Source organism: Phascolarctos cinereus, unplaced genomic scaffold (genome assembly GCF_003287225.1).
Source record: "Phascolarctos cinereus isolate Bilbo 61053 unplaced genomic scaffold, phaCin_HiC Scaffold_2;HRSCAF=192, whole genome shotgun sequence".
Lineage (NCBI taxonomy): Eukaryota > Metazoa > Chordata > Mammalia > Diprotodontia > Phascolarctidae > Phascolarctos > Phascolarctos cinereus.
Window position 1 is genome coordinate 303,912,782 of NW_027555625.1, and position 27,937 is coordinate 303,940,718.

General features: G+C 39.3%; 1 protein-coding gene across 1 annotated transcript; it reads left to right on the plus strand.

Moving 5' to 3' along the window:
* The first annotated feature begins 1,104 nt into the window (after window positions 1-1,104).
* LOC110211311 (N-acetyllactosaminide alpha-1,3-galactosyltransferase-like) lies at window positions 1,105-19,021 on the plus strand. The gene is made up of 5 exons (XM_020990543.2): window positions 1,105-1,200; window positions 2,679-2,767; window positions 7,029-7,094; window positions 10,817-10,954; window positions 18,372-19,021. The coding sequence occupies exons 2-5, from the start codon at window positions 2,688-2,690 to the stop codon at window positions 18,937-18,939; spliced, it is 852 nt and encodes a 283-aa protein (XP_020846202.1). The 5' UTR covers window positions 1,105-1,200; window positions 2,679-2,687; the 3' UTR covers window positions 18,940-19,021.
* Window positions 19,022-27,937: the final 8,916 nt, after the last annotated feature.

Here is a 27,937-nt window from a genome sequence, read left to right on the forward strand (position 1 = left end):
GAAAAAGAATGAGTGCAAAACTGTGATTCTTGCAGTAGATATAAGATGGAATTGAGAGCAATTCAAACCACTTTTGAGGAATCTCACACAATCAAGTTATTTCTCTGGTATGGTCCTGAAAAATCAATATGTTGTCTTGACCATAATTTATTGGTCACTGCTAACAAAAGCCCTAACTTTGTTATACTATTTTGAGTAATCTGGCACGTGCTGTATTTCCTTATGGTATTTTCAGTATAAAGTCCATTCCAGGCCATTAGACTTAGCTTCTAGCAAATGTTTCCTGAGAACAATTTCCAGATGTGCTGCATGTTTCAGCCAAGATAACATGATTACTGATCATTGGAATAGCATATTTCTTCCAGAAAAAAAAAATCTTCTATGAATGATGAGATATTTCATAGAATCATCAAAACCTCAAATCAAAGGGGGCCTCAGAAATTGTATATATATATATATACTCTAATCTCCATAGAAAGGATAAATCACCTCACCAAGTGATCAACCACCGTCACTTCGAATATCTCTAGCAGCAAGAAACTCTCTCAAAGAACAGTCCACTTTTGGATTGCTCAAATTGATAGGAGGGTATTTCCTATAAGTCCAATTATGCCTCCAAGAGAGATTCAGGGGAAGAAGAAGATCCAAGGAAAAGAGAAACTCCAAAATAAAAGGACTTGACTCAATGCCTCTTGAAAACAGATTGTTTGGGCATCTATATCATTGATCATCAATTATAAGTAAGCTTGAGCAAGATCAAGTTTTTTGAAGGCTTTTCTCCTCACAAGAACAGCAAAAGATTGACTCTGGGCACTGGATATAGACACTGCTAAAATGCCTTATTCATTCTATACTTTTTGTCTTCACAAAATGTCACTTTATCATTGTTTAGTACTGGCACAATTGGCATCATCCACTGGTCATGTGACATTGTAATAATATCTGTTTTTATAAATATTATATTTCTGGACCTCTTATCTGCAGCTGCCCTCCATGGCCAATCAGAAGTCTTTTCTGAAGGAATCTAATTCCCAATGGAATTCTAGTTTGTAGCATTCCATCTTGTAAGTCAACAATAGAAACTTACTTATGGAAAAGGCTTTAACCAATCAGGTACCAGCAAACAGACTTCTGGAGTAAACTTCCTTACAAAGGCTCATCTAGCTTCTGATACATTTCTTATAAATCAAACTTCCAGGGGTAAGATACCTTACTACGCTTATAATTGGTTAACACCAACACTTAAACTGGTCAGCTAATACTTCTCCAAGAGGGCAGTTACTCCCATTTGCCTTAACCCAAGGGCATGAACATGGAGTAAGTGGGAAGAAGGCAGCAATGTGGTCTAGTGGAGAAAGCAATGGCTTTGTAGTCAGAGGACCTGGGGGAAAATCCTGTCTCTGATGCTTCCTACTTTTGTGTGTCTCTGTCTCTCAACTATAAGTTTCTTGCATGGTCAGAGAAGGAATCATACACACAACCAGGAAATGCGGGACCAAAGAAACCCAAATAATGCTGTGTCCGTTCAGCTGCTGTGTATCCTCATCGATTGATGCTCATAGGTGGAGGGGGCAGATCAAGATTAATCATCAGCATCAGGGAATTCCTGCTACTGTTCATTTTTTTTTAATTGCAAGATTGACTGTTATTGTCAGACACTTTGCGACCCCATTTTGGGTTTTCTTGGCAAAGATACTGGAGTGGTTTGACATTTCCTTCTCCAGTTCATTTTACAGATGATGAAATTGAGGCAAACAGGGTGAAGTGACTTGCCCAGGGTCACCCAGCTACTAAGTGTCTGAAGCCAGATTTAAACCCAGGAAGATAAGTCTCTAGCCATTGTGCCACCTAGCTGCATTAAGATTGGCGGACTTCATGGTAAAAAGCATCATCATCATTTGAGGAAGATACACCCCCAACTATGTTGCCACAGCAACAGCCCTTCCACTATGCCTCTATATGTCTGTGCTCCTGGTATTGGCATCCTTGGAATGTCATTTTTAGGAGGTTCTGTGACAAAAGTTCACCAAAGGCTCAGAGCTGCAGCATTGAATCCAGACCTGATTTCTCCCCAAACAGATCACCTGGGATCTTCCATTCTGACTAAGGAAGGGTAAAAAGGCTCACAGTTTTAAATATTAATCTTTTCCCCTTTGGATCTGCTATACAAATCCAAATATGTCTGTGGCTTGACCCTGGGAGGGGCAGAAGCATCAGGGCAGAAACTAGGACATTTTAAGGTGCTTTCCAAGAGAGAGAATCCAGCTGAAGATAAAATTACTGCTTTTTAGAGACAGGGAAAGAAGTAGTTCCCAGAATGGACAAATCATGAAGCTAATTAGGCCAGTTCTGCAAAAAAAGTGCTTAGGCACAGAGGCGACATTCAACCTGCAGAGACCTTGTCAAGCTGGCAGGTGACTCTCTCTAATGTAATAGGAGAAATATGGTTATGAGTATACCCTGGCCTAGGGTGGGGGGGCAGAGGAGAAGGAAGAGTGAAGCCTGAACCAATGGGGTACTTCTGGGTTATCTGGGATGAGCTCATCTCACAAGAATATTCCATTATTTAATAGTCATAAATAGTTCCTTTCCTTAGGAGGTGGGGAGGCAAGCTGGATTGTATTTCACTACAAATTCATTGTAATCTACTCTTCCTCTGTTCATTTTTTTCCTCCCAGGAGAGAACAATGATCTCCAAAGATAAAATCCTTCTCTTCCTGCTGTTTTTGCTAACTTTGGGGATCATCTTTCAGGAACTTGTCGATAGGTAATAATGAAATACTAATGAATGTCAGTTTTGCTTTACCTTTGATGACTGAATCAATCAGCTGAAGTGTCATAGTATACATTTTTAAATGGACAGCAACTCAGGGTAAATGAACACGGCCTTCCCCCTTTCCCACATCTTGCCCTATCTCTGGCACTAAAAAGCTCAGGGTAGCATCCCATCCAATAAGTATTTTAAAGTGTGTACCAGGCACATCCACTAAGAACTGAGGATGAAAAAGACAGAATGAGAAAGAGGCAGGGGGTAGGGGACAGGAGTGGGGGTGGGGTTTAACATCTGATATTTTGAAGAGGTTACAGCGTTGAAACTAGGGGGAATCCAATAAAGCCTCCCATAGGAGGGGCCGTGGAGAGAGAATGCATTCCAGGCATGGGGAGCAAGCTATTCAAAGTCACAGAGGCAAGAAAGAGAATGCTGAGTTTGGCTGGAATTTAAGCATGAAGGAGAGTAATGTTTAGTAAACATGGAAATGTAGGTTGGAGCCAGATTGTAAAGGACTTTAAAGAATAAGCTAAGAGTTTCATTTCATCCTAGAGGTAATAGGGAGACACTGGAAGTCCTTGAGCAGAGTGATAGGAAAAAGAGAGACAGAGAAAGAGAGAGAGAGAGACAGACAGAGACAGGGAGAGACTGAGACAGAGTATTTTGGCATTTGTGTAGAGAGTGAAGTGGAGAGGGAAAACATAACAACGTATGTATCTTGGATTCAAATGGGAAGCAGCTACAACTGTCTCAAGTACATAACTTTCTACCTCTTCCTCTGACTCTCAGGAAAAAGAGGAAACTTTTCATATTATCCTCTTTTTATTAGCTTTTGTTGTTGGAAACATTTTTAGATAGCTGTAACAGCTACTTTATTGAAGTAAGTAACTGGTCTTTTTTTTTTTTTAATGAATCAATTCCAGGATCTTGGTAGCTTAAGGTAGTAGTATCAGACTTAAAAAAAAAATTATACCTGCAGGTAATATATGGACTTGGAAACCCAGAAACTAACATTACCTATGCTGTGTTGTATTTTTATTAATTTTGTTACACATTTTCCAATTACATTTTAATCTGCTTGGGGTCATAGTGGGAGTTTTGCCAGCAGGAGTGTAATAGCCCTGCGTTAAGGCACAGCTAAAGCTTCCTGCCCACAGCAGCTGGATCCAAGCAGAGGGCATTTTCACATATTGGTCTCATTTTCCTGAGGATGATGCACAAGTTTCTTTTTGGCTTGTGCCTCAAAGGTGGTCTCTGGCAATTAAGGTTAGCTTAACTTTTAAAATTTCCCCTTTAGAAATTGTTATTCAGTCATGGTGGAAGCCTGTGAAGGCTGAGTCAATTGGCGCATTTTACATCTAGATTCACACGTGTGCAGCACAGCAATGACAACAGTGTTTGCTTTGCATGTGCGGGGTCACTTACTTGGGACACAAAAGAGCTGGGTTCAAGTCCCAGCTCTGCCACTCACTGAATTTGTGACTTTCAGCAAGTCACTTAATCTTTTTAGATTTCAGTTTCCTTATGTATACAGTTATCTCTTCCACATCCAGGGGGTTAGAGATTCAGTGCCTCTCACGCCTTCCCCCCTGCCCAATCTGGAAAATCCACATAAAATTTTTTAGCCCTCTCTTCATACCAGAGAAGAAGTCCAAATTATCATGGTATTAAAACATAAAATATGTCGATATTATACAATACATATATTTCTGAGTTTCTAAACTTTTTTTGTGTTGTCTGCTGGCCTTCACACATCATCTGTGGCTTCCACAAGACTTCCCCAAAATTCCCATTTGATGTCTTATGCCGACAAAAATATACTGAAACCATGACAGGGAAAGTCGAGATGTGGAAGGGAAAATTGTAAAATGAGGAGGTTGAGCAGCTGCTTCCCAGAAGTTTCTTCTCTAACTATAACAGCCTGTGAATCTGTGAATCTTAGTACCAGCTGCAGTTAAGGGTTGTCTTTATGTTTGCTGGGCTAAGTAATGGAGTTTGCTCTACTGCTGTTATGGGCCCTGGGGAGGCAGCAGGCTGAAGTTGCCCTGGCAGAGAATGACCCTGGCCTCTCAGTTTCAGAAGGGGCATCTGGACCCAACCATGGCAAACTGTCTAGAAATGAATTCAAGCATTCTACTCAAGGAACAAGATTCTAGAAGTTGGAGGTTAACTGGCCCAGTCTATGAAGTACCAGTGAAAGTTCAAGGGAGGGATCAGAGACTTACAAAATTTCAGAGCTATGAGGAACTTCAGAGGTCATCAAGCCAATGCATATCTGAACAGTACACGTTTTACGACATCCCCCTAAAACGGATAATTAGCATTTACTTGATGCTCTCCAGAGATAGACAACTTAGCACTTCCTGAGAAAGCTCAAGCTATTTTTGGACAACTCTCAGTGTGAGGGAATTTTTCCTGTGTCTCCTTGCAATTTTCCCATGGTGTTCCCAGCTCTACCCTGGAGAGATAAGCAGAAAAGTCCTTTTCCATATGACAACCCTTTAAATAACTTGGGAGGATTTAACAAAGAATCAAAAGCCTTCAGGGTTTCAGGAAGACAAGAGGACCAGCATATGGTACTCAGAAGTGCTCAGTGATTCAGCGGGTGCAAAGATTGGCTCTTATGATTCAAGGCAGATGGACTTGCCTAGGCACAAATTTAATAGTGGCATAGGGGATAGAGCTCTGGGCCTGAAGTCAGGAAGATCTGAATTCAAATAGGCCTCAGACACTTACTAGCTGTGTGACCCTGGGCAAGTCACTTAACTGTATTTGCCTCAATTTCCTCATCTGTAAAATGAGCTGGAGAGGGAAATGGTAAACCATTCCAGCATCTTTGCCAAGAAAACCCCAAATGTGGTCACAAAGATTTGGGCACAAATGAAAGGACTGAACAACAACAATAAAATCAGTTTCTTTTCATAAGAAATGGTCCAGAGGATGTTAGACTTCCCATCTTCCTATTGGGAGAGTACTGGGTTTAGAATCCTCTTAAATAAGTGGCTTCGGCTCTTACTTAAATGGATGATCTTTGTATAAATTCTCTGCATCTAAGTCTCCTCTATAAAATGATTTCTGAGGTCCCTTCTCAGGCTAACACCTATGATGCTAAGTGGATAGGGTATAGCCCATTGCTTACTACCAGGATGCCAAAAAGGGAAGCATGCTAGACCCTGGTCAAAGTAAAATGCTCCTAGCATCTGGTACATTTGGAATTGAGTCTAGGAGAGATGCTACTTGTCCTCTTGTCTTCCAGTTGGATTTTTCTTTTAACTTAACCTTCACTTAATATTCAAAGCATCCTGCAGTCTAGAAGCAGCCTACCTTTCTAACCTTAATACAGCTTATCCACACTAGACCTTCCCCTTGTTTCCTCTGTGTCTACACTAAACTCCATTCAAACTTGACTATGTACTATTCTCTCTTTGACAGCGTGGTGAAGTAAAAAGATTACTTACTGTCAGAGAACTTGGGCTTGAATGCTTGGGCAAGTAATCTCTTAATATTCCTGGGACTCAGTTTCTATAAAATGAGAGTATTAGATTGGGTATTCTGTGAGGTTTCTTCTAGCTCTAAATTTATGACCCTATTATGCCATAAAGTGACTTAACTTCTCTGGGCCTCAGTTTCCTCATCTGTAAAAAAAAATGATGAGGTTAAACTAAATGTTCTATCTCTAAAATTCCTTCCAGCTCTAAGTTTGTGATCCTGGGACCTCTTTTGCTTTCCTACCCCCATGACTTTAGTTAGTTTCATTCCCTTTATCTGGATTTCCCTCCCCTCCATCAAAATTATTTAACACCTTAGAGATCATCTACAATCCAATTGCCATTATTTTACAGATGAGAAAACAGACTCAGAGAGGAAATCTTACCCATCCTTCAAGGCCCAAGTCTAATGCTACCTCCTCCGTGAAGTCTTCCCTGATCCCCTATGGTTGAAAATGTTTTTTCTTCCTTCCATGAGCTTCACAAAACAATCTGTTTTTAATCTCTCTTACACTCATGTTCTCTCTTCTATTATACTTAGCATTTGTGCCAGAGTTCCTACAAGGTGGGAAATTCCCATGACTCAAAGGCCCACACCTCATTTATCTTTGCATTTCCACTGCCTAGCTCAGGGCTCTGAATCAAATTGAAAATGTGTGCGATGTCTTACAATGAATTGTTTGATCTGACAGACATTTACAAATGTAATGTAACCACATGGTAGCCAACAGTCCCATAATCACCATCTTTACTTTTCCATTTGCACTCAGGATGAATCAGCCGAAAACACCTCATCAGTCCCGTGATCTTCAACTGTCAGACTGGTTTAGACCCAGGTAAGAACAAAAACTCTGCCCTGTATGAAGTAAGTACTCAGGGCAGCACCTGGCAAGTGGTATCACGTGTTGGCAGCAGCACTGGAGAAAGGCGAGATAGGAGAGGGACGTTTATTTAGAGAGGCTTATTCACCACTCAGGGACTCGACCGCTAACAGCTCATGCCAGTCTGTCTTGTGTTCCTGAGTTGTTATTCTTGTTCAGTCCTTTCACGCATGCCTGACTCTTTGTGACCCCATTTGGCATTTTCTTGGCAAAGAGACTGGAGTGATTTGCCATTTCGTTTTCCAGCTCATTTTGCAAATGATTAAACTGAGGCAAACAGGATTAAATGACTTGCTCAAGGTCACACAGCTAGTAAGTGTCTGAGGCCAGATTTGAATTCAGGTCTTCCTGGTTCCAGGCCTGGTGTTCTATCCACTGTGCCACCTACCTGCCCTGTGTGTTCCTGAGATGCAGGGTAAAAAGGAGGGATCAGTGTTGGGGTAAGGTTAATCAGGGCACAGTACCTTTTACATGGCAGTCACATAAATAAATCTTGAATTAAATTTGATTATGACAAAGGAATTGAATTGACCTAATTTACCAGCAGACATTCGAGAGGAAATGGGTGCAGATTACAGGGCCAGGAAATCACATAATAATAGTTGCCATATGCATTCTTCTTTACAAAGTGCTTTATATACATCATATATGTAATAGACTGCTTCTGGGTAGCCCTGTCTGTGAAATACTTGAAATACCACCCAGAAGGTGGAAACAACACTGACTTTTTCAGTAGAAATAGCCCTGAACTTGGAGTCAGAGGACCAGGGCTCAAACTTTGGCTCTTCCGATTATTATTTGTGTTACCTTGTTCAAGTTATTTAACTGACCTGGCCTTCAGCTTCCTCATTTACAAGACGCAAGGGTTGGACTAACTGACCTAGAAAATCCTTTTTACTTGTCAATCCATGAGCTTATGATATCATGATCGTTACAAAAAACCTAATGAAATAGGAAAGACAAATATTCATTCAATATTTAGATCTTCTCTGAGAGAGGTATGTTCACTATCATGACCATCCATGGGTAAGGTGATATTGATTGATTTACTTAATCAAAACATCTTAAATTAAGTGATGATAGCCTGAGACCTTAACCAGCTGAAAATAGTCAGCCAATCAATCAATTATAGGCTTTAGACTAAGAACAAAAAGTACTTGGAACTGGAGTGACATTGCACAAGAAGGGAGAGTTCAGCTAGGTTGAAGAAACTTAGTCATGTCCTAGCATTCATCTATAAATTATTAAGTGAGTTGAGAAGGCAGTCATTCCAGAGGGAAGACCAAGTTGGACATTCCTGTAAAATCCCTGAGGCAGAACCACCAGGATGAGGGAGAAGGAGAGATCCTGGATAAATTCAGGCTTGGTCTAGGTCTCCTCCCCACTGCGCCATCTTTGGCCAAAGAAGGACTTTGGAGGGTCCAGAAGATGTTAGACTTCCCATCTTCCTATGTATCCTAATGGCACCTCTAGATCAGCTGACCAAAGTGTCTGCATTGGGAGCCAGGGATAGACTAGATATAGATTCATGGTTTCACAAGGAACACAGCAAAGAAACTACAAGGGGAACTTCTTGAGCACCCCCAAATGAGAGAAATGGATTTCTAGCAATTAGGTGTTGTGCTTTAGCACACATTCTCTCTAAGCTTGAGTGCAATTTCCCCTAGACTCTGTATCTATTTATGAAAGAGTATGTCACAGATTTTTAGTGAGGGAAATATCTTGCACTAACTGTTTTTACTGTTTCACCTTGGCAAATACTCCCTTCTAAAAGTTCTTTGAGGCTGGCTTACTGTAATGATTCTCAGCTGATAATCTCGGGTAGGGAGAAGAACATGGTAGGGGCTCAAGCCAATGGTATTAGAGAATCAGCTCCAACAAATCAGAGGTACCCCAGAACACTGAGAGGAAGATGTAGTCTTTCTCTGGGCCCCATACTTGTCAATGAGAGTGAGAGTTGGGATAAGGCGATTCAGAGTTCATATGAGATATGTATGCTTTCTCATCCTGTGTGATTCTAGTTCATATTCTTTCATGGATGCCCCCAGAGAGTAATTGCAATGTAACCTCACCCCTACTCCCTGCTGATAAGGTATGCAACTTTATGCCCCAGTAAACTCTCACCTCATTGCTGAGAGGAGGGTGATATGTGTTTTTTTTGAGAGAGAGAGAGAGAGAGAGAGTGAGAATGTCCAGGACTAATAAAACTGTTGCAGAGAGAGATGTTCTAGTTAAAAGAGGTATCAGAGGTTATATGCTATTTCCTGCTTCATCCAGTCAGGCCTAGGACTGTTAATAAAGATGGTGTCCTAGAAAACAATGTAATTCCCTGGAAACACCTGTCACAATCAAAACTGATGGGGATAAGCTGTGTAAATATGCTGACCAAACTTGGCTCCAAAGAACAAGGAAAAAAATTTACCTCCTTCCCTTGCTGGCAGAGATAAGGGACTATAGGTGTGAAACATTCCATATATAATCGGTCTTGGTAGATGTGTTAGTTTTACAGAACTACCTTTTTCTTCTCATTTCTTTTTTATTCTTTGTTACAAAGGATGGCTTTCAAGAGGAATGGGATATATGAAAGTGATATAAAAATAAAAAATAGCAATAATTTTTTTTCTGATAGGATTGAAATTGATTAGGTTTTCCTTTCCTTTTTTTCTCCCAACTATTTTTGGCGATAGAGATAAGGATGGGGTTAGGCACAATACTAGGGCTAGGGCTAGGGCTTGTGATTTCACTGGTATAGAGAACTCCCAAATGAAAAAAAAAAAAACCTTCCAACAATGCAGATCAGCACCTCCCCTCTCCAACTTACAGTCTTAGAGAGGTGCTTCTGTTGCCTTTGGTGCAATGTGAATATAAATATCTTACTCTTCATGCTAATGAGAGTGCCATAACATGGTATGAATTGCGCTAGATTTAGAATCTGAGGTCCTGCTTTCAAATCCCAGCTCTGCTCTTTAGGAGCTGTGTGACTTTGGGAAAATCATCTCTCTGGGCCACAACTTCCTCCATCTGTAAAAAGAGGAGGTTAGACTAGATGATTATGAAAGTCATTTCAATTCTAAATCCTATGGTTACTTCCTCTTCAACGGTCTACCCACCAGGCCAACAGTTGCCCAAGGGGATCAATGTCAGGCCCGTAACACAAGCAGCGGAGATAGTAAGAACTAGATCAGAGGAAAGACAGGAGGGAGGGGGGGAAAACCAATAGAGAAGCAGAAGGGGTGGAAAAAAAGACCATCCAGAGGCTTCTTAACTTTCGAGTTTGGTGAAGCCTATGAACGCTTTATGAGAATAATGTCTTTAATATATAACCAAAAGGCCACAAAAACAAATAGGCTAAAAAAAAGATTATATTAAGATAGTTTTCCAAACACTAAAACAAATTATATGGAATCCAGGTTAAGAACTGCTAAAAGTAAGATGCTAACCATAAATGCTTCAGATGCCACTCATTGCCTCCATGCCAAAGATTGTCAACCCCTGGCTTATATGCTAATGATCTGAGAAATGCTAAGACTTTCTATTCCTAAGGAAACCCTGAAAGCTGGACTCAGGAAGCATAATCCCATGCCATTCTTCATTTTGCTCATTTGTCTGGATAACATCTGGTGTTGTCTCAGTAAAAGAGAAATTAGTTCAATTTGCATTGTTGTTTTATCCAACAGAAGACGCCCATATGTTAAAACAGTAACTGACTGGCTTGCTCCTATCGTGTGGGAAGGAACTTACCGTAAGTCAGTCTTAGAGGATTATTACAAAAAGAAGAACATCACTGTGGGTTTGGTGGTGTTTGCTTTTGGAAGGTAGGTGTGTCTACCAACTGCCCTTCATTTCAACTTTCTCATTTTAGAAATGTACATGGGAGGAGGGACTGCCCATGAATTTAATAAAACCCACCAACATATTCATATTTAATGAAATATTATTTATACTTGTTAATTATAGGAATCTAGGAAGGTAAGGCCCTTTCCTCAAGGAGATTCAGGTCTGTCTGCCCCCTATGATGACTAACACTATGGGATACAGGTTGCAAAGATGGCATCAGAGGCAGTTAGGTTGCACAGTGGATAGAGCACTAACTCTGGAGTCAGGAGGACCTGAATTCAAATCCAGCCTCAGACACTTGACACTTACTAGTTGTGTGACCCTGGGCACATCACCTAACCCCATTTGCCTAGCCCCCCCCAAAAAAAGAAACAAACAAACAAAACAAAACAAAATCAGTATAAATGAAAGGCTGCCATTTTCAAGTTTGACTCAAAGGATCCAAAAAAAATTGGCTGATAGATCCCTCTCCTTAGAAAAACCTAGTACCTGGTTATTCCCAAGGAACTGCATGATAAGGACTGAGATCTCTTAGAGGGAGAATTTTGAAACTTTGAAACTTTGGACATGAGCCATGTTAGTCATGGCTGCACAGAAATCCTTGGCCCATCTAAACAGATGAGAAGTAGCTCAGAGTTTAGGGGAAATGATAATGAGTCATTATTAATATTAGGATTTTGTCCAAAGTCCTTTAAAGGTTAAATGTCTTAGCCCCACCCTAACTCCTCCTCCTGTCCTTAGCAATGGCTTCTTCATCATATACTTCCATAAAGGAGAGGTTTGAGACCAGATGATGCTTGGAGGAGCTGCTATCCCTGTGGTTATTAGTAGGTTGTTTCAGGGTAATTGCTGCAGGTTCTTTAAAGGGAAGAAAAATAACTCCTTATATGAGTCAGATGTTAGTTAATATAGTTATTTATGTCATTCCCTCCCTTCCAGACTGTGAACCCTATGAGAGCAGGGACAGTATTTTGCTTTGTCTTTGTATCTCCCCTGACATGGTTTTCTGCCCACAAATGATGGCTGTCAAATGTTGATAGTGTTAAAGATGCCCAGAATAGGCAAGAAGATTGGTTGCCATATCAATTTTTTTTCTCTTATAAATTCTACTCATTGCAACTCACCTGTGGAAAGAACAACATATTGCAAATGGAAGGTGGGGCTACCTCAATTCTGTGAGCAATTAATTTTTAACCCAGATTGGAGGACTGCGTTTATCCCTGTTAACTTTCATCTTAGTGTTGCTATTATTCTATGTTAGCTTTAATTCTGTCTTCCATTATAGAGCCATAGTATCAGAGTTGGAAGGACCTCAGAGGCCATCAGATTCCACCCCACCTGAAAAAGGATCCTCTTAATCAATCAACATTTATTAATACCTACTGTATGCAAGGCACTGTGCTGTGATAGGGATACAAAAAAGAGACAAAAGTCCCTTCCCTCAGGGAGCTTACAATCTACATTATGTACAAATAAACTACAGATAAGATAAATGTTGTTAAGATGTTTTTCAGTCCAGTCCCATACTCTGTGACCCCATTTGGAATTTTCTTGGCAAAGATACTGGAGTGGTTTGCCATTCCCTTCTCCAGCATATCTGACAAAAGAGGAACCAAGGCAAACAAGGTTAAGAGACTTGCCCAAGGTCACACAGCTAGTAAGTGTCTGAGGCCAATCTTCCTGACTCCTGTGCCACCTAGCTGCCCCAGATAAGATAAATAGGAAATAATTAATAGAAGGAAGGCACTGGAATGAAGAGGGGTTAGGGAAGATCTCTGCAATGCACCTAACAAATGGCTAAACTTTGCTCAAAGACCTCAAGTGAGAGAGAGTGCACTCCCTCCTGAGGATGCCACTGCACTTTTGGATCCCTCCAATTCAGAGGTTCCCAAACTTATTTGGCCCACCACCCCCTTCAAAATACATTACTCAGTGCCCCCCTGGAAATATACTTTCTTTTTAAATTTATGTCATTTTAAAAAATATAAAATATGTATTTTTAAATGATGCATCTTAAATTTAATAATTTGTTGCAAATTTATGTTTTTTCCTGCATTAAAATTTTGATGACACATGTAACCCTATAGTACCTATTGTAAACAAGTCATTATATGCACATATTCCTGAAGCTGCATGCTGGACTTCCAGACAATGGCAACGCGTTTGTCTGCCAGCACTTGCTTGTTAACACCTGTCAGTGGACTTGACCCCTTTGTCAGTTATAACTTGCATTTTGTTTGTTCATTTGAAAAATAATGTAATCACTACGACTTCAACTCTGTCACACAACAGCTGAAACGTAGTTTTTCAAAATTCTCTTCTTTCCTTACTCTTCCACCACCCTCTTATTTTATTCAACCCCCCCCAATTGCACTCAAGGCTACTACTGCCCCTCTGGATCATTTCAATGCCCCCCAGGGGGTGATCACCCACTTTGGGAACCTCTGTGGTCAAATTATTGGGAAGTTTTATTCGTTCTTTTTGTTTTACATCAAACCGATGTTTACCTCTCTGCAGCTTTACCCCACTGCTCCCAGTTCTGCTGAGCATAACAAGACAAATCCCCCTTTACCTGAAAGCTATGCAGGATAAAAACTCCACTTTCTTCAACTGATCCCCATAGGGAATGATCTTGAGGTCCTTTACCATCCTGGTCATCCTTCTCTTGATGCTCTCCAGCTTATCTTTATTCTTCCTAAAATGTGATTCCTAGAACTGAGCACCATTCTCCAGCTATGGCTGGACCAGGGTAGAACACAGTGAGATTATTAGGCAAGGTGGCAGAGTAGATAGGGAGCCAGCCTCAGGGTTGAGAAAACCTGTGATCAAGTCCTGCCTTTGACACACTCTGGCTGTGTGACCCTAAGCAAGGCACTTAACTTTTCAGGCCCTGGGCAACACTTTAAGATCGAAGTTGGTTTTTACATGTAATTGGGAAAAACTAAGATATTATTTGAAATAAAATTAAATAGCAGCTCACTAAAGAAGAAAAGAAAAAAAAGAATCTAAGTTGAAGAACAGGTGCTGATCTCTATTGGTAAAGGGAGTTTGTCAAGATCAATTAAGTCCCAGGTATGTTCCAAAATATTTAATGAGAGGCAGCATGGCATAGTGGATTGACCATTGGTTTTGCAGTCAGGGAAGCCTGAGTTCAAATCCTGTCTTCAATATGTACTAGCTATATGACTCTAGAATAAGTCATATAACATCTCTGAGACTCAATGTCCTTGTTTCTAAAATGGTGATAAAATAAGGACCACCTCATAAGGAAGCTGTAAGTTCAAATAAGATACTATACAAAGTGCTTCACAAATGAAGCGTTATATAACTGTGAGCTATTATTGTTATTCTATTACAGTAGCTATCCTTTCCATGTACCTATAGCAACCCCTTCTGGAATTGCTTCCTTAACTTATAGTAGCATTAGCAGATAGGGTCCCCAGAAGGAAAGATGCTAGCACATGTTCTAGAGGTAATCCTGTGAATGGCTGTCTATCTAACACTGCAGCCCACAAGCCCCTACCAATGAGTTCCTCCTGACAATCAGCCAGTAGACTCAACTTTTTAGCAAAAACATTTATTCAAATGGTATAGCAAAAGCAGTGGTTACAAAGCATTTCACCCAAAACCTGGGCACACTTTCCTACAAATACACATAGAACCCAATAAAGCACATGTGTCAGGAGCCACCTGTGGCTAAGACAACACACAGTTCTGGAACAGTAGGGGCTCTTTGCCCTTTCTGTCCCAGTAGGGTCCATACAAAGCTTGCTACAGGGCAGAGTACTGGTATAGGTGGTGGAGAAGTTATTCTGCTGTTATCTAAGTGACCTGCTTGATCTTGAACCAGTCCAGCTATGGACTTTAAACCTTCCAGGCAAGACGCTGCAAGCCCAGCTGAACTGTCAGTTCAGCAGAGATACTGTGGCCTTTGAGGACCCAGTACAGCCTAGCAGAAGAATGACTCAGACAGGCAAGAGCCAAGTGGCACAGTAGATAGAGTGCTGGGCTTAGAGTCACGAACACCTGAGTCTAAATCCTGTCTCAGACACTTACTAGCTTTGTGACCCAGGACAAATCACTTACCCTCTGTCTGTCTTAGTTTCCTTAACTATAAAACAGTGTCGTAATAGTTCCTACCTCTCAAGGTTGTTGTGGGGATAAAATGTGATAATATTTTCAAATCACTTGTAAATCTTAAAGTACAATATAAATGCTAGCTATAACTATCACATCTCTAAACAGGTACAAGTTTCCACTAACAGAAGAAATAGATAGATAGATAGATAGATAGATAGATAGACAGACAGACAGATGATAGAGCAGTTATTAAGTGCTTATCATGTACCAGGCACAATGCTAAACTCTGGGGATAAAAAGGCAAAACATAACCCTTGCCCTCAAAGAGCATACATTCTAATGGGAGAAGACAAAATAAAGGAGTGTTCAAAAAAGGGGGTCATGGTCACAGATGATAGGAAATGTCATGGAGCACTGGACTCCAGTAAGATAAGGTGATGGGTCACTTTTCAGACCCAAGGGACGTAAGCACAGTTGAAAGTACTATGAAAAGGAAATGAAGATGTTATTCAGAAAGCAGACAACACATTTTGGATGAAACCAAAAGGTGGTATAGATGCCCAGACCCTGGAAAGATGAGGTAAAAGCTCAATCATCAGAGCCAAGGACCAAGGGGCAAAGTCAAAATTTCTGATGGGAAGGAAATGAGATGGTGTGATACACACACGCACTCATACACAGATGCACATACACATACATACACACCTATATCTTGTACAGATAAGTCAAGCCCAGGCAGGACTACCTTCCTGTGGGGTACTTATCCTCCATGGGACATTTATAGTGCTGGAGGTCCATTACAGGTAGAGCTCACATCCATTTCTGATTCTATTCTGTCCATATTCTATCTTTCACCTCTAACATACCATCCTCTTTTTAGAAAAAAATTATTGCTGGATGTCTTTTGTGTTTTTTATATCATCATAGCTTTCCCCATTATCCTTCCCTTTCCTCCCTCCAGAGAGATATCCTATTTAACAAATAGTATTTTTTTTTTAGGCAATTGGGGTTAAGTGACTTGCCCAGGGTCACACAGCTAGTAAGTGTCAAGTGTTTGGTTGGAGGCTGGATTTAAACTCAGGGACTCCTGACTTCAGGGCCAGTGCTCTATCCGCTATGCCACCTAGCTGCCCCAACAAATAGTATTTCTAAAGACAAAAAAAGAAAAGACGAAGAAGAGAGAAAAATCAGTACAACCAATCAACATATTGAAAAAGATTGAAAACATGTGCAACGTGGAATATCTATGGACCTCCCATATCCATGAATAGGTAGTTTGGGAGTATCTTCTCATATCTCTTCATTAGAATCATTCTTGAACTTTATAATTTTGTTACATCCCCTTTTGGGGTGTGTGTGTGTTTGTGTATTTGAGTCTGTGTCTGTGTGTGTGTGTATGGTTGTTCTATCCATTTACATTGTTGTACTCAATATGAATACTGTTTTCTTGGCTCTGCATACTTCACTCTGCATTAATTCACATAGATCTTCAATGCTTCTTTGATCAAGGACAACATTTCTTTATCACATTAACCATTTCTTATAGCACAGTAACATCCTATTACATTCATGTACCACAATTTGTTCAGCCATTCTCCAATCAATGTACATCTACTTTGTTTCCAATTCTTTATTATCACAAAAAAGTGTTGCTATAAATATTTTTATATATGTGGTTCTTTCTTCTTATTAATGGATTCTTTGGGGTTTAAGTCCAATAATGGAGTCTCTGGGTCAAAAGGTATGAACATTTTAATTAGTTTATTTGTATAATTCTAAATTTCTTTCCCAAATGGTTGTACTAATTCACAGCTCCACCAACAATGTATTAGCATGCCTATCATTTCACAATCCCTCTAATATCGATGATTGCCATTTTTTGACATCCTTGCCAGTTTTCAGATGTGAAGTAAAACATTAGGATTGTTTTGATTTGCATTTCTCTTATTATTAGTGATTTGGAGTATTCTGTATGTGGTTGAGATTACTTTGTCATTCTTCTAAAATCATTTATATCCTTTGACCACTCATTTATAAGAGAATGACTGTTGGTCATATATATTTGTTAATTGCTTATATATATGTATATGTGTGTGTGTGTGTGTGTGTGTGTATATATATATATATGTATATATATATATATGTATATATATATATATATATATATATATATGAAATGCCAACCCTTGTCAGAGAAATATGGACAAAGATTTTTTTCCCACTTGACCACTTACTTTCTCATCCTTTGTACTTAATTTTGTCTGTGCAGAAGCTAAGTTATCTATTTTATCTTTTGTAGTTTCCTCTATCTCTTGTTTGCTTAAGAATATATCTCTTATCCATAGTTAATAACAAGTATATGATCTGCTTCTCTTCTAATTTTTGTAGAGAATGATCTTTAATATTAAGGTCGTATATGCACCTAGAGTGTATTATGGAATATGGTATAAGGTCTAATATGGCCTAAGTCTATTTTCTGCCAGACTGCTTTCCAGTTTTCTCAGTATTTTTTTTAATAGGCTGTTCTTTCCTGGGTAATTTATGTTTTCCACTTTATCAAACACAGGATTATTGAGCTGTATTGTCTCAGGTTCTCTCTTACCTAGTCTATTCCATTGATCTGTCTCTCTATTTTTTGACCAATACTGGATGGGTTTTGATGACTGTTGCTTTATAACATAGTTTAAAGTTCTAGACATGCTACTACCCCTTCATTCCTATCTGGTTTCATCATTTCCCTCAATATTCTAGATCTTTTGTTTTTATGCCATCCTTTTTTTAAGTATAGTTGAATCTCCTCTCATCTTCTACATGTATACCTATATCTGGTTATCACCTTATATTTAACTATTTTCTATTTATTCTGTATATACTTTTATATGTACATGTCTTCCCCCAGTAGAAAGTAAGCTCCATGAGAGCAAGGAATAGTTCATTTATTTCAAAAGTCTTTGTATCTCACGGTATTAGCATAGTGCCAGGCACTAAGAAAGTGCTTAATACTTCTCAATGGATTACATATAGAGTATGATAGTAATGAGAGCTGGGTAATATCCAAGCCCCATGTTGTTCAGTGAGCTTCACAGAAGGATGGCATCTGTGATGTAGAGAAAAACTTTGCTCCATAGCTACACATTGTTTAGCAAACCCACGCTATTAATCACAAGGAAAGATTGTGGCTAATTTAATCTATCACTGCAACTGAAAGTCAACTCAAAGAAGTTCTTACTACATGGTAAGCAAATATATTGGCATCATTTTTATACTAACCCTTAACTTCTACTGAAATAACTGCTTTTGCCATTTGCTACCTAGGTATCTTGATAACTACTTGGAGAAATTCCTTTCCTCTGCAGAGAAGTACTTCATGGCTGGTCACAATTCAATTTTTTACATCATGGTGGATGACTCCTCCAAGATGCTTTGGATAGAGGTGGATCCCCTTCATACATTCAAAGTATTTGGAATCCAGGGAGCAAAAAGATGGCAAGACATTAGTATGATGCGCATGAAGATCATCTGGGAGCACATTGTAAATCATATCCAGCATGAAGTTGACTTCCTCTTCTGCATGGATGTGGATCAGGTTTTTGAAAATTACTTTGGTGTGGAGACCCTGGGTGAGTCTGTGGCCCAGCTCCATCCTTGGTTTTATAAAAAGAATGTCAATGATTTCAAATATGAAAGGCGGCCTTTTCCTACAGCATTCATACACAATAACACCGGAGATTTCTATTACCATGCAGCCATTTTTGGTGGGACACCCCTTCAGGTTTTGAAACTCACCCAAGCTTGTGACAAGGGAATACTTCAGGATAAGAAAAATGGCATTGAGGCTGTGTGGCATGAAGAAAGCCACCTGAACAAGTATTTTTTTTCTTAACAAACAAACCCACTAAAATATTATCCCCAGAATATTGCTGGGATTATTCATTAAAAGACAATTCTGATATTGATATCGTCAAAATATCTTGGCAAAAAAAATTATATGACTTTATTTAAAGTAGTATATAGTGTTCACGAGGCATCTGGGAGGGGGAATTCAACTTTTCCATTTCTGAATAAAAAAGTATATCATTCTAGCCAATAAGTAAGAAAAGTAGCCATTTAAAAATTAACATTTTAGAAAAAACTAAAAAAAAGTCATCTCCACAAAAAGCAAGCTTTCCAAGCCTTTTCCTACCTGTAATCTTGAACCTTGTAATTTTAATAATGAATAAAGAACAATTATATAGTAATTAGATAAAGATAAATGATAATTTTACATCTATTCAGAGAAATGGGAAGAGACTTTGGGCTTTAAAAAAACAGACGTCCATGGGGCAGCAAGGTAATGCAGTGACAGATCACCAGCTCTGGAATCAGGAGGACCAGCCTTAGACACTTAATAGCTGTGTGACCCTGGGCAAGTCACTTATCCCTGATTGCAAGAGAGAGAGAGAGAGAGAGAGAGAGAGAGAGAGAGAGAGAGAGAGAGAAGAGAGAGAAAGAAAGAAAGAAAGAAAGAAAGAAAGAAAGAAAGAAAGAAAGAAAGAAAGAAAGAAAGAAAGAAAGAAAGAAAGAAGCAAACAGACCACCACAGATTAAGTCTCAGAGAGGTGTACTGAGTTGCCCAAGGTCACACAAGAAACAAGTAGTAGAGCCAAGATTAAATAAACACAGGTCCATTGATTCCAGATTCAGCACTGTTCCGCTACATCATACTTAGTCTTTCATTTGTGGCTCAGGGTCCCACTTAGTAAGAGGGTTGTCATTCAGGTACCTAGCTTAGTGATAGAGGTACAGAGGTGAGAGCCACTCAGGGACTTAGCATGATTTTAGAAGACTGGTGATGAAACATACCTCTCTTTGAGGTGACAAAGAACTGGAAATTGAGGGGATGCCCATCAATTGAGTCATGACTGAACAAGTTGAAGTATATGATCATGAGGGAATAGCACTACTAGCTATAGCTATAGCACTACTGTGCTATAAGAAATGATGAGCTCGTTGATTTTAGAAAAGCATGGATAGACTTGCACAAAATAATAAAGAGCGAAATGAGCAGAACCAAGAAAACGTTGTAAACAGTAACAGCAATATTGTTTTAAGAAGAACTTTGAGTGACTAAGTCATTTTGAGTATTATAAATATCCAAATTAACTACAAAGGACATATGAAGGAAGACACTATCTGCATCCAGAAAGAACTGATAAATAGAAGTATGTACAGAATGGTTTTACAAATATATGCATATTTGTGTCTCATGGTAGCCATCTGTAGTGTGGATGCTGGGGGCGGGGGGAATTGGGAGGGAACAAAAAAGGGAGAAAAAGATATTATATATTTAAAAGGAATAGCAAGTGACATGTAATAGGTTTGCAGTTCCATGTGCAATCATCTTTTTTATTCTACTATGTTATGGAAATGCTTGTTTTATTTCATAAATTAATAATAAAATATAAATTTTTAAAGAAATATAATTGGAGTAATGTTGCTCCATTATATGTGTGTGTGTGTGTGTGTGTGTGTGTGTAAAGGAGATTCAGAAAAACCTGGAAAGAGTTTATGAATTGATGCAGAGTGAAATGAACAGAACCAGAACAATTTATACAATGACTACAGTATTGTAAAGGAAAGCAACTTTGAAAGACTTAAGAATTCTGATCAAAACAATGAGTAATCATGACTCCAAAAGACAAATGAAGAATCATGCTTTTGATAGGCAGGTGATGGAAAAGATGTACAGAACAAGATATACATTTTTCAGAATAGCCAATGTGTGGATTTGTTTTTCCTGGCTATGCTTATTTGTTACAGGGGAGAATTTTATTTATTAATTTGTTCATTTATCAGTCTATTTATTTGTTCACTTATTCATTTATTTATTTGTATTTATTCATATATTTATTTATGTCTTTATTCATTAAATATTCATGTGTTTATTTGTTTGTTGTGATAGGGTTGGGGAAGAAATTTATTATGGGAAATAAGAGGTTAGTTATAGTGATGTCCGAAAAAGAAGGGGGAAAAAAGACCTTCAAGCAATGTTTTTAAAATACAAAGAAAAGTGTATTAAAGAAATTCAGAAGGGAACAAGACTAGCAGGCCCCTACTGGTAAAACTGTGTTGAATGAAAATGTACTTTAAAAAAATAAGCTGTACTTAAGAGACTGGGGGGGGGCGACGAGGACCTGCAGCCCCAGCCTTAAGGCTACATGTGGCCCTCTAGGTCCTCAAGTATGGCCTTTTGACTGTTAGATTTAGTCAAAGGGCCCCACTTGAGGACCTAGAAGGCCACATGTAGCCTCAAGGTTGCAGGCTCCCCACCCCTGCATCTAGGCTTTATAGGGAATTCTCTTTTTCTATTTATGTCCACATTTGTTGATGTTTATAAAAACATTTTTAATGAAAAGTTTCTACTTAAAGGTTGTTAATGGTTAGGGATAGAGCTGATAGGGAAAAAATAGCATCAATAAAACACTGAAAATTATACAGAAGGCAAAAAGATGTTTAGAAGGTTCACAAACAGAAAAAATGCTGTCACTATATTGTTAGTATGTACTTCCTAACAATCCAAACTAGAAGTCCATAATTTCATGTACAATCTTCTATGTTTTTCTTGGCATATCTGTGATTTTGATGATTGTCAAGTTCATAATATAAAAGATAATATAAAATACTATAAATAAAATATAAAACAAAATTAAAACAAAACAAAACAAAAATGGTCTTTTCAGTTTGGAGCCTTTCAATTGACTCATGAGATAAGAGCTCTTCCTTGGTGCCCTAGGATTTCTTCATTTTACTCATCCAGAAGCACCACAGCTTGGCCCTCCTCCTCTGTCCCCACTGAGATCAATAAAATCTACTGTATTGCTGTAAATACCTTAACAGATAGGAAGCACATGTATTTATAGTCAGAAACCCTTCCTTCTATAGCGGAAAATGGGTTGAATAACCCAGAGCATTCTGTATTCAGAATGAGCAGGACATAGGGAATGGCATAGAAGAAGGCTTTTAAAGATGTTGTGTCTTGGTATTTTGCCACTGTGTGTCACCAAAATGCTTTTTTGAAAAAGTCTTGTTATCTAATAATAAGATTGATTTGTAAATGGTATTTTCAAATACATGAATTCATTTGACCTTCACAACAATTAGCAGATATCTTACAGATATCTTACAGATGCGGAAAATGAGGCTCAGAGAGAGAAGTAACTTGATCAAGGTTGCAGAGCTAATTAGTAATAAGCCTAGATATAGAAACTGCTACACAAAAGAATCTCATTATCTGACCATGAGCCTTTCTTTGGTTACCTGTGTAACAGAATTGTTCTAGCTCCCTTGCCAGGACTCAACGTCCTCATTTCGTTAGTCCACTCTGCTTCCCAAGATGCATTGTAGGGGCTGAGGGCTAGAGGGGCCAATAGGGCAGTTTGGAGGGTTGGAAGGCTCCTGATACAGAGGTGGCCCCAATGGTCTCTTACTGCTGGCATCACTGGCCGAAGGAACCTTGAAGTAACAACCTTATCCACTGAAAGTGACACTTCAAGAACAGGGGGATGCTTGGCCATGGCCATAGTAGGAGTGAAAGAAGACTGAAAGAAAGGTGCCAGAGGAGAAACAAACAATTGCTGGACTTGGGATAGAGTGTGGAAGGAGATTTCTTTTTTTTTTTAATAATATTTTGATTTTTTTCCCCAAATTACATGTGAAACCAATTTTTTACATTTGGGTTTTTTTTGAGTTTTGAGTTCAAAATTCTCTCCTTCCTTTTCTTCTCTCCCCCTCCTTGAGAAGATAAGTAATCTGATATAGGTTATAAATATGTAATCATGTAAAACATATGTCCATATTAGTCATTTTGTGAAAGAAAATCAAAAGAAAAAAAGAAGAAAAAAAGTGGAAAATAGTATGCTTCAGTCTATATTTCAGACACCATCAGTTCTTTCTCTGGAGGCAGATAGCATTTTTCATCAGGAGTCCTTTGAGATTGTCTTGGATCATTATGTTGCTGAGAATAGCTGTCATTCATAGTTATTTATTGTACAGTAGTGCTGTTACTCTATACAATGTTCTCCTCTGGTTCTGCTTACTTCACTCCACATCAGTTCACGTAAGTCTTTCCAGGTTTTTCTGAAATAACCTGCTTGCCATTTCTTATAGCATAATAATATTCCATTACAATCATAAAACACAACTTGGTCAGCCATTCCCCAATTGATGAACATCCCCTGAATTTCAGATTCTTGCAACCACAAAAAAAGAGCTGCTGTAAGTTTTTTGATTTTTGTTTTTTAGGTTTTTTTATATAAATTGTTCCTTTTCCCTTTTTTTTTTCTCTCTTTGAGATACAGACCTAGTAGTGGTATTGCTGGATCAAAGGGTATGCACAGTTTTATAGCCCTTTTGGCACAGTGTAAGATTTCTGAACTTTAAGATGCCCAATCTGTTATGAGTTTAGACCACGTCTCCTTATATATTGGGCTATACAGCTAGGAGTTGTAATGTTTAAGACTAGCTAATACATTTCCCTGCAATCCAGACATTGGATAGGAAGGACACATTGGGCTGGGAAATGAATGGCAACATTAACAGGAATTTTTCCTGCCCTGGAGTGGTGGAGCAGTTTGGGTCATTAGGCCTGAGTGAAATGTTACATTCTATAATATATGTCTTTTGCTTTATATTTTATTATGCTTATACTAAATCAAATTACATTGCTGTTTAACTATGACTGTGACCTTGAGTCTTGAAGGCAGCTGAATTTACAGCAAGATCTGGGAAATAAATAAAAACGATGTGGACAAGTAGGCAGGGGCTAAGCCAAAGAAGAAATGGTACTCATAGAAGAGCCTAGGACAGAGCAGTGATATAGCAGTGGGGAAGGGTTCGGGTAGTTGACTGTCTTGTGTCCCTGGGGGTCCTGATTATTCATAAGACCCAGGTTCTACTATCGCATGCACACACTCATGCTCCTTGAGTTTCAAAAGTTAATGGGTCATCGGCCTGGTGGTCCTGACACTTCTACGGAGTCTTGCTGTCAGCTTTGTACCCTTTACGCCACCAAATTTGTATGGAAAGTCATTTAACTTTTTGTTTGCCTAGCTGCAAAGCAGGAATTCATGGACCACCTGCCTTTTAGGGTAGGTGTGAGGAGATTGTTTGGCAAACCTTGAAGTGCTATAGATATTTTTAGGCAGCTAGATGACACAGTAGATACAGCACCAAGCCTGGAATCAGGAAGACCTGAGTTCTAATCTAGCCTCAAAACCTACTAGCTGTATGACCCTGGGCAAGTCACTTAACTTCTGTCTGCTTCATTTTCTTCAGCTGTAAAATAGAGGTAATAATGGCACCTACTTCATGGGGTTGTTGTGGGGACCAAATGAGATATTTGTAAAATGCTTAGCACAGTACTTGGCATATTTGTTGTTGTTGTTCAGTTGTTTTAGTCGTGTCCAATTCTTTGGGGCCCCATTTGGGGTTTTCTTGGCAAACCTGGCATACAGTAGGTGTTAATAAATGCTTGTTTCCTCCCCTACTATCATTGCCAAAATACTTTCTCTAAAGCGTAACTTTGTCAGCACACACACACACACACACACACACACACTTCCTCTAAAGCTTTCAACGTTTCTTCATTCTGTACTCCCAAAAATAAATAAGCACAAACTGCCTAGTATGATATTCAAAACATTCCATGATCAGTTACAACCAATCATTCCAAGCCTATCCCCAACTATTCCCCTTCTGTTGGATTGTTATGAGCATCTCTTGCATTTTTCTGCACTGGCACTTCGTTTGTTGGGAAGATCAAATGAGATAATGTAAGAAAAATACTTTGCAAACTCTAAGGTGCTACATAAATATTATTATTAATAAATTCTACTCATTTTTCAAGACCTAGTTCAAATACTTCTTCAGTAAAGTCTTCCCTGACTAGCTCAACCCAAACTGACTGCCCTTCTGGACAAGTCCTGGAAGAACTTAACTGTACCATCCATTCAGCAATTATCTTATGCTACTTTAGGTGTGTGACTACATACGATTAGTTATAGTGAACCATGTAGAAGCACAATACAGTTCTCTATTATTAATAATAGATGTTGTTGTTGCCATTGTTGCCATAATGCCTCTTTTTTAGAGCACTTTGTTCACAAAATTCTTTCATCCTAAAAAACCTTATAAAATTGATGTCGTGAATATTATCACCATTTTGCAGAAACAGAAACTGAGGCTTTGAAAAATGAGCTGATTTGCCTCAGCTCACACAGGTACTCTTACAGTCAGCTCTCTATCCCAGGGTTACCAACTAAACATCTAGGTCTGTTTCTTTCCTCAACTAGATTGCAGATTCCTGAGAGCAAGAACTCTTCCTTGCCCATCTTTTTTTTTTTTGTTAGCCAAACTATCTAATAGCTTTTTTTGCACGTGATAGGTCTTCAGTACATATTGGTTGGAGTGGCAAAGAAGAACAGCAAGTCCAGCAAGGCTGAATCCCAGGGATACAATCTTTAGAGGAGATATTACTCTGCTGCTGCAATTTTTCTATAGATCTGCATGATGGCGCCATGGAATCATCCAGAAAGATGCTGAATGAGACGTAGCATGGCCTGATGGATAGGGCACTGGACTTCCCAATTAAGAAGAACTGAGTTCAGATCCAGCCTCCTACACTTACTGTATGATACTAATCTAATCAACCTCTCTGAGCTTCAGTTTTGTTATCCATAAAACTGGGGATAATAGTAGTACCTACTTCAAAGGGTTATTGTAAGGAACGAATAAGACAATGTGTGTGAAGCCCATTGCAAACCTTGAATTGTTCCATAATTGTATTATTATTATTATTATTATTAGGCTGAACATAGTGGATTCTTCCTTTCTGAGACTGTCAGGTTGTGGGGAGGGAGGGAGGTATCCTCATTTCATCACAACATATATTAAGTGAATCCTCAGGCAACTAGTCTCATTGATGCTCTTTCAACAGGAGAGTATTCTGGTCTGAGAGCCAAGATACCCACAAATGTGATCCTGGATCTTCAGCATTATCACTTCATTCATCGTTTGCTATTTTCTTTGGGCCACGACATTCAATGTTCTTCAAATAAGCTTATCACAGGAAACTCATTGGCCCAGAATAAAAGTACATGACTTAGAACAACTAACTCCTTTAGGGGAAAAAAGCAGGTGCTCTGTATCTTTCATTTTGCCTTTAAATAATCTACATATCTTCCATGGGCCATTCAATAACTACTTTTCTGGCTTTGGAAAATTCCTCCCAGGGTCTGACATCCTTCCTTTGTATACTATGACTCACCTAACAAACAGTCTCTGTTCTCCTGATGATAATTTTCTGAAGCCCTAGCTTTAATCTCCATGAAACCTTATTCACTTCGAGGCAATGATGTGCATCTTCTGAAAGGATTAATATTTAAAGGCTTTCTAGTCTATAGCATTACATCTTAGGCATCAATAGTAGAAATTTACTGATGTAATGAGACAGCCAATTGGACAGGGAAATATTCTTGTTGAATAAACATCCTTACACAGATCCATCTAATTCCAGAGATATTTATTATACGCCAAACACCCAGTGATTGAAATAACAAAATAAGGTGAATTAAAGGGATTATATTTCACATAAGAGAAGAAATATAATTCATCCTTGCTTGAGATTGTCCTTGCGATATCCAGCATTCTGGGTTGTTGAGTTAACCCTTTCAGGCATACTCAAAAAAATTTTTTTCCAGCTAGGTTAGAGCTATGTGGTAGCTTATTTGTCTGGTAGTCTGGCTTGATCTAAATGTTACTTCATCTTTGTATGTGAATTTCTATGGCCAGCCTGAGGTTTTAGGGCACAGGTCATAGTCCTGGGGTACAACGTTAGTAAGCCACTCATTAGCCAGGCATGTTAGCAAGACTGCTCGGTTCAGAGACATTTTAGTTGTGCTCTTGGGTTTCTACTAGATCCACATGATTGTTTGTGTTTGTATTGCTTATACTTGTTGGTGTGAGCTGCAAGAGGGGCAGAGTCAAGATGGTGGAGTAAAAGCAGTGACTTGCTTGAGCTTTCCCCAAAACCCCTCCAAATGCCTGTAAAAAAGGGCTTTAAACAAATTCCAGAGCATCAGAACCCACAAAAAGACAGGGAAATAAATTTCCAGCCCAACACAACCTGGATGGTTGATTGGAAAGTTCTATTGCGCCAGGCTGGTAGAGGAGCGCAGTTCAGTGTGGGCCCGCAGGCAAAAACCAGGCCTCAAAGAAGCTGGAGCAGGCCCCAGGTGACTGAATCACAAGCAGCTGTGGTGGTTTCCAGACTTCTCAACCCACAAATGCCAAAGACAACTTAGAAGGACAATAGGATAAGTCTGTCAGACCATGGTGAGAGAGAAGCTTGGTCCCAGCCCCAGTTCCAGCTGCAGCCCCAGGGTGGTGGCTGCTTCTGGATCTCTCAACCCACAGACAGAGGGGGGAATCAAGCATCAGAGGGGGATTGCAGGGATCTCTTAGCTGGTGCTGAGGCAGAATTCTCTTGCTTTGCCCGTGCTTGTATCTGGGTCACAGTTCTGAGTGGAGGTCCTGGGGCAAGGAGAAGTATTGGCGTGGTGGAGCCTGTGGTGTCAGTGAAGAGTAAACCCTCCTCACAGTTCCAAGGCAGAAAAGAGTGCTTGTGGTCATTCATAGACCAGAGCACAGGCCAGGAAAGGAGTAAACACCTCGCCTTTAATCATACCGTCTTAGAAGAACTGAAAATTTACAGGTCTCTAGAAGCATCTCTAAAAACACCTTCACAAAACCCCCCAAGCTTGGAACACTACATTATCCACACTGGAAGCAGACCCCTACCTTAACAAAGAGTTTAAAAGCCAAATAATTGGCTGGGATCATGAGCA